Genomic DNA, 12,058 nt, shown 5'->3' with positions numbered 1-12,058 from the left:
CTAGAATTATTGTTTTAAGCAGAAGGAATTTTTAAGTATGGATTTGGACAAACTCTAGAGGTGGTATGACAGATTACAGATTTGTAACTCTTTTTTTCCGTTATCTCTCAATTTCCTGAGACACCAGAAGAGAGAATTTGTAACTGTACTGGGTAGTGTGGTATGACGGCGTCATTTACATGAGCTTTTCCTTTCTTTTAAGTATTTGGGGGATAAAAATATGGAAAATGATTTCCTTATGTGACGTATGGAATATTTCTTGCTTATAAAAAGATGCTTAGGCAGTGTAGTGTGTGTGTGTGTGTGTGTGTGTGTGTGTGCATGCATAGAGCAAAACGCCAAGACAGATGCTTTTATTCTGACTTTAGAATGTTTTAAAATATGATCAGATGTGGCAGTGCTTATGTGTAGTCACAGCTGAAGCAGGAGGATTGCAGTGAGCCCAAGACTAATCTGGGACATACAATGTGTCAAACAAAACCAAAACCAAAGCAAATGAACAAACTTAAAAGGGAGCTAGTCAATAAAGCGCTTGCTGCTTGACCATAAGGGCCTGAGTTTGATCCCTAAAATCAACATAAAATTCTGGATGTGGTGGTACACATATGCTACTCCATTGCTGGGGAGGCAGGGACAGTGAATCCCTGGGGCTCTCTAGCCAGTCAGCCTAGCCTACTTTATGAGTCTCAGATCCCAGTGAGAGCTCTTGTCTCGATAAAACTAGATGAACAACTCCGGAGGAACACATAACACACTCACATTGACACCCTAAAAGTTACTGTGAATTATTGTACCATTAAAATGGTGTGATACTCATCACATGTTCAATCCATGGTTCACCCTAAAGTAAGTAAGCTACCGAAGGGATGCCTGGGGTAGGGCAGAGGCAGGTCAAGGAAGGCGTTGAATCTTTGGCATCTTTTCAGCCATTGCATCTCAATGGCTTCTGAAGCAATGATGAAAGCATGAGGAGCATTCAGGACTTCTCCTTACACTTAGGGCTACTATCGTTAGTCAGACCTGGGTACTTCTTCAAGATAGGAAGACAGCCCTTTCCAACAGCAACTACTAATCCCTAGCCATCATCTGCAAGTTAATACTTCTTCATGTGCTGTGGTAGCTTGAATTAGAATGGCCCCCTTAGGCTCATATATTTGCATGCTCAGTCCCCAGTTGATGAACTGTTTGGGAAGGATTGGGGGTGTGGCCTTGTAGGAGGAGATGTATCCATGTTGGAGGTTTGTTGCTGGGGGTTTGGCTTTAAGGTTTCAAAAGACCACGGCAGGCCCAGTGTCTCTGCCTGCTGCCTTTGGAGCGGGATATAAAGCTTTCTGGTTGTTGCTCCAGTGCCATGCCTACCATCTCATGATGGCAATGAGCTAGCCCTATGAAACTGTAAGCAAGCTCCCAGCTAAGTGTTTTCATTTATAAGAGTTGCCTTGGTCCTGGTGCCACTTCACAGAACAGTGACTGAGACATGTTCCCCTGGCTAAGAGGGTAGTTTACACTGTTGTACTATCTATTTTCCCCCTTGCAGAATGGGAGTGAATGCATGTCTTCTTTTTTAATGATCATATGATCAGAGCTTCTGAGACTTGTAACATAACTAACCACCTGAGCTTTTGAAAATGCAGATTCTGATTTACTAGGTCTTAGGTGGAGTTTGGGACTCTTATTTTTTACAATTTATTTTATGTGTATGAGTGCCTGCTTGAATACATGTGTACCATGGGCATTTTTGGTGTCCATGGAGATCAGAATAGAGATGCTCTGGAACTGGAGTTATAGATAATTCTAAGCTACCATATGGGTGCTGGGAATTGAATCCAGATCCTCTTCTAGAGCAGCTAGTGCTCTTAACCACTGAGCCATCCAGAATAGTCCAGGTGGCCCAACTCTTACGGGTCTGTGGGCCTTACTGATTCTCAGGGTTCCCTGGAAGACCATTCACAAGAGGGGACATAGAATTAGAAAAGTATACAGTGTCACTCAGTAAGGAAGGAAGAAATGCAAGACAAGTGTTCCATTAGAAGCTGAAGTTTTATTATAGGATAAGAGCACACAAAGCACATCTAAAATTGATGTGTTCAATGCACTTTTAATAAAGGTACTGTAATGTTAAAGGTACAGTTGCTAAGTACAATATAACAACATCCATATTAGAATGAAAATTGGAGTATTTAAAAGACAACATTAAATCTCTCTTTTTTTACAGCTTGTATTTACAAAATGAATCAAAATATTTTTTTCTTTAAATTCAGGATTCAATAAAATAAACAACTGGGAATAAGGAGTCTATTACTGTAGAGAGAGGATTGAAAAGAAAACCCAATGTCAGTGAGAAGTGGGACGAGCCTCTAGTAAAGATCATTAGCAAAGGTTTAGGTCCAGACTATGGTTTTTAGGAATCCCATAAATGGTTTGCATTTCTAGTGTGACAGAAAAAGAAGCTTTACATCCTGTACACAAAAGAGACGGCATCTTATTTATAGGTTCAGCATCGCTGCTTCCAGACTTTACGACGACTTACAGCAGGCCAGGCTTGCGACCTGGAGAGTTCTGTGACATTTGTGTGCTTGATCCTGGAGACCCACACACAATTAGACTCAGCATTTCGTCCCTTGAAAGGACAATGTGACCTGTAGACTTGGTTCTAGAAAGGTTTAACTGTGCGACTTTGCAGATTTTATCAGCTTTTGCCCAAACACTCCGGTTGGGGAGTGTTTTAATCGTGGGCACACTTGTCATTTTAAACAGTTACCAAATGCTGACATGTGCTGGCCATGTGCAAGTACAAAGAGATGAGAGTTCTACCCTGGGGAAGCTTGGGATACTAAACTGTGCAAAAAAAAAAAATCAATCATTTATTCAATCAATCAAACAAACCAACAAAAAATGTTTCAATCTCTCTTCAAGCTAGACAGTTAAGGAATGGCATGATTGCATTAAAAGAGATTTCTCCCTAAATTGTATCAAATTCACTTTAAAAGGTCAGTTATACGCATTAGCTTTCATTAACCACCTGATTACATTTATAATCAAGGGAAGAGCAGTAAAAATGGGACATGTCCAGAATGGTGGCTAAGTACGTATTGTGATGCGTGGGATCCGCTAATTGTGATGTGAGAAGTTATCACCTTCAGTTACAAAAAGTGCAGTAAACAGAAACATTTGCTCTATATTTATAAATTGCTCAAAAATCTTTGCTAAAGATCTTACAAATTCAGTAATATTACAGAACAATTCTAATCAATATTTAAGAAGGCTAATTACATCCTTAGTTAGATATTTGAAGTACAACTTTACCAATGCCAGTCAGCCTTGGGGAAAGAAGTCAAAGAGTTAACAAAGGTTCTCCACTCAGTTCACAGAACTGGTTGCGGTCATAATAAAGCTTCGTCCCTTGTTGAATTTGGAGTGTAGCCCCAATGCATACGTCCATACATCTCATGACTCAGATGAGAGGAATGGCCTACGGTGCTATCAATCCTCCATGAATATTCTACGTATTATCTATACTAGGAATTAATGCACATTTCAGTCCGGTGCTAATTACAGAGTTCCTCAGTAAGGCGAGAAAGAATTTCTCCACTAAATGAGACTGTTGCTCCAGGGTCAAGGCCTGTCAAATTCTTTTCCAGCTCAGGAGATGTGATGTGAAGCTGAGCAACACACTTAAATGGTAACAGTTTTCCATGTCCATCGCTATGAACAAACTCACCCAATTGATGTCAAATATCTACACTAAGGACGTAATTTTATCCTAATTAAATACACTCTAGAATAATTTATATAATGATATTATGTATTTAAAGAGAAAAGCATGTCCCAAATCCAGCACTCTGATACAGTTGCCAGTTGGGTACAGGTAGATTATATATATATATATTTATATATGTATATATATACAAATATATAGTTATACTCAGTGAAATTAACAAGACCCAAAGGTGGTTTTGTCTAGGAATAAAAGGGATAATTTTTTTTGTTCACAAAAGTAACTTATCTAGCACCACACATCAGAAAAACACAAAAATAGCACACTCTAGTTCTAAACAGCTATGTCTAAAATAGATTAGATAGTAAAACCAGTATTACACAGCATATTGTGGATTTGATAAACAGATAAATATTTGCACTGAGTAGGCTGTTTATAATATAACATCTTCTTATCTATACAGAACGAAAGCCAGAAAGTTAACTGTATAGAGGTGTGCAGAACAACATTAAATATTATGACTCAAAAGCAGGGGTGAAGGTAAATTTGAAAGAAGAGTAGGAGAGAATGTGTACAGGCCATTACAAGTTCTTAAGTTAATAGTAAATAAGGAATCTGTTGCTTGAGTTGAAGAAAGCAGTAAACAAGAGATTGCATTTACATGCAGATGTCTAAAATTTGTAGTTTTTAAAGTCTATGCACAAAAGTCATTTGTTTTATTGCTTGACATTCAGTTATGGCTAGATTATTTAACCTATTTTTTTGTACTTTGGAAACAAGTATATTGTTAAAGGTGCCATAAAAATGGACAACATTGAAAACGGTTTGTAAATAAACCACCCAACACTGCAGTTCTTTACAGATTAAAAGCCTTGTCTGGGGTTTGTCATAAGTTCAATATGTTTAAGCTGGGAAAATATGTTGTAGCTTGAAGCCTCCCATTGGCCCAAACATCCAATACAAAAACACATCTCCACAAAAGGAGCAGGCAGACGATACAAGGTACACTTAAAGAAGCAGCCAGCTAATGTCCTACTGTCTAAGACATTCACCACTGTTGCAGATGAGATTTCAAACCACGGTGGATAAGCAGAGAATTGCGGACTTGGGAAGATGTGTACAGTACTAACGGAGTGTGTGTGTGTGTGTGTGTGTGTGGTGTGAATTCATATTCACTATATTGCTCAAGAAATTTCTGCATTTACGTATGCAATGTGTTCAGTGATCATCATCTTAGAAGTAGTGACTCTTCCACCCAAGTCATAATGAATGAGAAATACATGAACACCAGAGAGAAGCCAGTTCTGGGAGGACAACATAATGACATGCATAGCACATAAAGCTAACAGCAAGCTGTCTGTCATTAGCTTCTAAAAGGATCAAAGGAAAAGCATAGGACAGCTTATGGGGCAAAACACACTGCATGTAAACAGAGAACACGGATTCTCTAGGCATCTCTTCCAAACATTCATCTCCACTCTCCACACTAGACCCCTGGGAAAATGTGATTTCTATTTGGATCAAATATTCTGTCACCCATTTCCAAGATAATAAGTGACTGAATAGTGTTTATTGCTCTAAGTTCTGAGGGTGTGTGAGGTTGAACGTGCTCTGCCCCCATTCATGGTGGCTTCCTGGTATGAAGCGACCTTCCTGCTTGTTTAAAAAAATGATTTTGAGAGTGTCACAAACTGATCACACACATGCACGCATGGGCACAGGGAGTACAGTCAGAAGTGCGACCAATCACCTTCGAAGATATTAGTAGTTGGCCTTCAATTACAAATCAACAGCAATGGGAAGTCCTTATCACATCTGGTGGAAGCAGTCCATACGTTAGTGTTTAGGGACTAGAAAGAAGACTAGCATGACCGAGAATCGCAGACCATCAGTATTTGACTGTTACAGCTGCATTTCTGGGCACATAACTGATCCACAGTACAAGGCTACCCTTGTAGGGTTCTGCACCACAACTTTAGGAGTAAGAGGTGGCCCTGTGGTGGTATGTAAAAATATGTCGTGTGCACATGTATATATGGATGGAGAGAGGAAAGGAGAGGAGGGAGATTTCTGTCCCCTTCTACACTCAAAACAAGGTATGAGGTAGTACTGTCACCTGATGGACAGGGACAGGTTTCCCATACCAAGTTCTCCTACAGTAATAAGAAGCTATGGAATTCTACCGAGCACATATTATGGGGCAGAGGATGCAGAATCATTAGCTACACTGAGCCTCTCTGACTTTATGGGGAGTGATATATGGGAATAGGAGAAAGGAACTACCTTTCGAACTGTGAAACCCCTACAGCTGGATCGAGGTATGTATGGTCTGTCATGCAGGAATGGACGTGTTGTTAAATGTCAACTCTTGCAGGAAAACAAACAAAAAACCCACAAACAAAAACAGCTAGGGCTCTGGAATAGGAATTGGTTTGCATAACAGGAGTCTGGTTCTCTTGTGGAGGAAAATATAGTGGAAAAACAAAATCCCGTTGTTTCCCTAGCTCAGACAGGTTCTCTGTTGCTGCCCATTTCACTGCGAGCTCATCTAATTCTTAACACACAGAATTTGAAACTGTTTAAAATTATGTTCCCCAAGATTGCTTTAATTATTAGGGAAACAGCAAACGGACTGCACTTTGCACCCTGATTGGTCTGTCACTTCTGAATTCATCTTTTTCATACACACTGGCAGAACTTCACACTGCCTCAGGAGTTGCGAAGTATTTTGAAACACAGAAATTTTGAACTCAAGAAAATGAGACAGTGAAGAGTTCCCACAGACAGACAGACAGACAGACAGACAGACATATACACACTTCTCTACAGTTCGCTTGTGCCTCGGAGGGATAGCATTATCATCAATCTTTTTAATAGTAAGAACACAATTTGTCCCAGTCCACTGGCCACCCTGTTTAAGAGTTTTAGAAGATCCCTGAGCACAGTGTTTCTGACTCTCAGCCCCAACTCGAGACAACAGGGCTCTGTCCTTGACACCAAGATGGATTGTCATTCACAGTAAGTCAATCATAAGGTGCTTTGTTCCCCCTTTCGTTTTCCACCAGTCAGCACAAAGAACTGTCAGAAAATAGCCTTTTATTATTATTATTATTGTTGTTGTTGTTATTTGAAAATAATAGTACTGGAAAGACATGACTCAAACAATCGGGGTTTGAAACAGTGGCTTTAGGCTGATTATCTGGCTGCCTCTTAACAATAACGTGATTCGATCGACATTCCTTAGCCAAAAACAAAAAGGAAAATAAACCCAAAAACAAACAAAAAACCAAAACAAACCCAACAACTGTACAAATATGTGTTTTTCCCTGAGGGATCAAAGTACACCCGCAAGTGCTCTATGTACAGATATTGCACTAGGTAGGAATTAAAGACGTGTGCAAAAAAGCAACAAGGAGAGACGCTTGCATCCTACTGAAACCTCCTCATCAAGGCTTCTTCTAAGTTGCTTTGCATTTTGGAATGTCGGAACACAAACAGCCATCCCTTAGTCTAAAACTAAAAACACATACATCTACTATGGCACATTCAATGAAATAAAAAGTTTTCCAAAGACAGATAGGCAAATTCCATCAAGAAAATAATACAAAGTTTGTTTGTTTGTATTTTTTTTTTTAGAAAATTACATTACTTTCTTTCTTTGTTTCACATTACAAAATCTTTTTTTTTTCTTTACACAAATCACATTTTATTGCAGGAATATTTCTAGTGCCATCAAATATTTATAGAAGGGTTAAAAAAATAGAAGTCTCTCTAGAGTGGTCCAGACAAGGCTTTGTATAGAATAAATCTTTTTTTTCCATCTTCTAGTTTTGATTTATGTATTTTGAATACATTTTCTTTTCCATTGACACTTAGTAGCCTAGAAGCAGTCTAACACACGCATATCATACACATGAAAGCCACACACACACACAGGCAGACACGCTCTTTCCTCCCCTGACCCTCAGCCCACCCCCATCCACTCACAGAGATCTGGTATCCACTCGCTAAAGAACAACCAAACTTAGAAGCAGTGTCTTAGGTCACGTTTTCCTTAAGTTAGGAAGGGTGAACCAGGATGTGAAAGACTTTGGGGCAAAAAAAAAATTATGGATTTCACACAAATTAAAATTCTGAATGCTTAAAAAAAAAAAAAAAGGAATCCATAGCTTAGTACAGTTTGTGATCTGTCCAAAAAGTGTTTTCACTGTGGTCAAGGCCAGTTTCTCATGATGTTGCTGGATCATTTGAGTATCACAGTAACAACATCCAGATTTTGTACAAAAGCCTCATTTACCTTCTGGAAAAAAAGAGTTATCTGATGGCATTCCAGCAGCTGAGCGTACGATACTGTTCAGTCCCCAAGAGACTGTAGAGTCTTTAAGTTCAGGCAACTTTCATGACATGAACTATTAAGGTTCATGATTCTGTGTCATCAACCACCTTGTGATACCACACAAGGGGTTCTCATGGTAAGGAAAAGAAAAATGCCAAAGGTTTTCCATCCTGTTATGGGCTCCCTGTGACTCTCAATTTAGGTGCAAATTGTCCGTCAGTTGTCCCCTCGGTTTCTCAGAGCCCGCCTGTATGGCTCTGTCCCTGCAATGTCGGAGGATTTTGTTCCCAAAGCCTACTTCTTATTTTTCTTTTGGGAACACCGGGAAACAGCATTACCCCCGCTCTCTCCTGCTGTGTTGTAAAAGCCACGCCACCACAGCATGGCACTGAGACTGGAGTATCTTGGGTTTGTTTTGTGTTAGGTACATGCAGAATCCTTGCTGGGAAAATGAAGTTCAATGTCACCTTCTCTCTCCCCCTTAGACAAGGTGGGTCAGCTCGCCTTATTCACAGGCCGACACTGGGATTAGGTTTAGTTGCTCTTTAGTCCGCTAGCACCCGAGGCTGGTCATATGCAGAAAGCTTTGGTTAAAAAGAAGTTAATACACTTTACTAAAACCATCCCCAAATTTAGTAAATCTGAACTTAAAAGAGAAGAGAAAAATGAAAACCAAACCCAAACCTCACACCATTCCCTCACACAGGAGAAACAACAGAAAAAAAAGGGCAAATAAATAACAAAACTGTACTCTTTTCAGAATATAAATACTATTAATCTTTAAAGGAACTATGCTTAAATAAAATTTTGATTTACCCCTTCTTGCCCAATATAAATATTATATGTTGACAGCTAACCTCTCTATATAAACACATAAAAATTTCTATGCTTGTAAGAAATTTAAGTAAATATCGCTCTCCTGTTTATGGTTAAACCCTTACTCTGTTTTTGAAAAAAAAAATTCAGATGTTATTTAGGCTTCGCCCACACATTTCTGTACAAATAATTCCTTCCTACTTTCCAAGTTCCTCAGTAAATAAGGCAGAAAGTCAGTGAAGTTAAAAATCGTGACACGCTCTGGGAGGCTGGCCCTTGTAAACCCATCACAGGGACATCAGCAAGAACAGAAATTCTGGCAAAAAGGTCTACAAGGACCCTAGTGGCAGAAAAGGCTATTGCATGTGTAGGGGTTCATGGAAGCACCCACCTTGTGCCATGGACGGTGTTCCCTTTTCCTCACAGGTAATGCATGACCTTTGATGCCAGACCAGTATCTTGTGGCCAAAGTCATCTTCCAAATGCCTCGTACTTTCTCAAAAGGGAACTCGTTTTAAAGGATTTCTTGATTTTTTTTTTTTTTTTTGGTGTCTGTCTCTTTCACTGTGTGTATGTGTGTGTGCTTGCACACACGCACCCACAGAGGCCAATAGGAACACTGATACCTTGGAGCTGGAGTTATAGGCTTTTTTGAGTTGCCCGATCTGATTGCTGGGTTCCAGGCTTTGGTCCTGTGATAGAGCAATAAGCGTTCTTGATCACTGAGCCACCATCTCTAGTCCCAGGGCACTTGCTTTTAAAATATGCACATCTGTGAACATAAGAATGTTCCTTCCTTCTCCCATTGGGGATTTTTTTAAAATGCAAAAATTAATCAAGGATACCTCAATACTTCTTACCTGAACACAAAAGCCAAACTATCTTCTAAATATTTAAAAAAATAAATTACAGTCCACAGTCTTCTAGTGAAGATAAATACACGAGAAAATGTCTGTAGATTGGCATCCCCTTTACTCTGAAGGGTGATTTTAAATACGGGAACCAGGTTCAACGCTGTCTCCCTCCCTCTTCGTCCATTGTCTACCCAATACAGACAGCAGCCGTCTAGAATCTGGGACAGCTAGTCTAGGATCAGCTTTCTCTGAGATGAATTTTTAGGGCTCCTGATGCCAAGAACATAAGACATTCAATGAATGTGGGGAGTGTGTTTGCTCCACATAGAGTCTTTGGGTCCTTTTTCTAAATAAGATCTTTTTGTTTTGTTTTGTTTTTGCAATCCAATTAATATTCTGGTTACTAATTTGTTCTGAATTCCAAGTTAATACTGTGTCCCTTTGATTACTGAATTGTGTCAAATGAGTCTCCCCTCCTTCATTTCCCCAAAGTGGCATTTTATAAACTTAAAAAAAAATGCACATATGGTTTAAGCTCACAGCACCAGACACTCCTTGGACTCTGTATGAAGCATAAACAAACCCATTCTTAATTGCATGCAAAACAAAGTATGATTTAGGGAGCGGTCCGTTAATTTCAAATTTCAGGATGGGAAAAGAAATTCAACATGTTGATTTCTGGATATGACCAGCCAGTCTTTTTAAAAATAATCGTTTTTTTCTTCTTTCTTTCTTTTTTTTTTTCCTTTTTGTAAACAGCAGCATAAATACCTCCCGACGTACCTTCCAAGCCTTCTCAGCTAAACTTGTGTTTCTGGTGTACATGCGACAGGGCGACAGTGAACACGCTAGCATTTAATTTAAGGAAAACAAAAGGTGCAAAACGGAAAGTGCCTTATCAATTCAACAGGGAAAGCTACGCCAGTCACTACATTTTATATTAATTAAAACAATATATAAACAATATCTCTTTAGCTATATATAGTCTTCATGCCCATTTACCCTGTGTAATATAGTCTAATGCTATTGTTGCGAGCGCTATGGGTCCCCTTTTCACGCCATCCCGCTGACCGGCAATAATCGGTGAGAAAAACCAAATCTTCCTTCATGACACAGAAAAGCAAGCTGTGCAAAGTAACGCCGTAACCCCGCGGGGCACGCCAGGGTCACCGATTACTGCTGCACTCTGTTGTTACCCGTAAGAGTCTGTGGGCAGTGAGCTATATGAAAAGGGGCTCCTCTGACTGTTGTACCCTCCTCCTGTTAGACGCAGAGGCCAACTGCTCCGGAAGTCGAGACAGAAAAAGGGTCCGTATCTGTAGGCATAGTGGAAATCATATGCATGAGCAAAACAAGTTTAGCTTTTATTGGATCTGATTGTTCTCCCTCTGTGCCTGAACCCCGATCACCACAAGATGTCTGTGCAGTGTGTTGGCGCTCCAGGGCTGTGCAGGGCCATAGAAAGTGTCTCAGTTAATTTTTGTCTTCGTCGTCATTGTTTTAGTTCCTTTTTAATTTTTTTTTTCATGTTTGTACTTCAGATGTTCTAGAAGTGCGCAGGTACTACATTTACCCATCGATTTGCATTGCTGGCTCAAATTCTGAAGTGAACAATTCCTTGTATAATGGAGGAAAATGGAGTCGCACAATGTCTGGGTATATTGCTTTAAATGCCATTAGCTTTTCTGTATGTCGTCCACATAAGGCTCTTAACGTAGACACCTTGCATATTAGCTGTAAGCAGGAGAAAGGACAGGATGTTAGGGGAGGGCAGTCATGGGAGTGAAAATCCAAGGACTCAGGGTGAGCTCCACAACACTGCTCATCATGGCGAAGACACACTCGATGCTGCTTAAGTCTCCAGGGAGGGGCAGGGAGAGCTACGTGGAGGGCCTCTGTTAGGACGCTTGCCAAACACCAAATGTACCTTGGACATGAATAATTTAACTCAAGGAGGTATTCATAAGCAAATTCCCCCTCCCTCCCGGTCACTGATGAGGTTCTGGGCTCCTCCCTAATCCAGGGTGTACCATCTGGAGCCCTACTAGCTGCCTCAGTGGGAAAGGAAGAGGTCTGCTGATGGAGAAGTAGGTCTTGGTTAGCAAGGGCACTACCACTGAGAGCAGTACGTTGTGTGCAAAATAAGTGTGAGTCAATTGTTTTGTTTTGTTTTTAAAATTACATTTATTTTCACCTCAACTCTCTGTGTGCAAGTATGTATATATGGTATGTGTGTGTATGCAGGTCAGAGGGCAACTTCTGCGAGTGAGTTCTCTCCTTCCACCATGTGGGTCCTAGGGGGTCAAACTCAGATCATCTGGCTAGTGTCTTGAG

At 40.1% G+C, this 12,058-nt stretch overlaps 1 protein-coding gene across 3 annotated transcripts in view; it reads right to left on the bottom strand.

Moving 5' to 3' along the window:
- Positions 1–2,021: 2,021 nt before the first annotated feature.
- The window catches only part of Rora (RAR related orphan receptor A), a 728,880-nt gene continuing 718,843 nt past the window's right edge, over positions 2,022–12,058 (bottom strand). For all 3 annotated transcript variants that reach the window (XM_038321100.1, XM_038321101.1, XM_038321102.1), the window contains one exon: positions 2,022–11,458. In XM_038321100.1, coding sequence (XP_038177028.1) covers positions 11,294–11,458 — 165 coding nt within the window. In that variant the 3' untranslated portion in view covers positions 2,022–11,293. The remainder of the gene's footprint in view (positions 11,459–12,058) is intronic.

Source organism: Arvicola amphibius, chromosome 3, assembly GCF_903992535.2.
Source record: "Arvicola amphibius chromosome 3, mArvAmp1.2, whole genome shotgun sequence".
Classification (NCBI taxonomy): domain Eukaryota; kingdom Metazoa; phylum Chordata; class Mammalia; order Rodentia; family Cricetidae; genus Arvicola; species Arvicola amphibius.
Note: the sequence above shows the minus strand (reverse complement) of the source record. Positions and strands in the feature narration are given on the sequence as shown.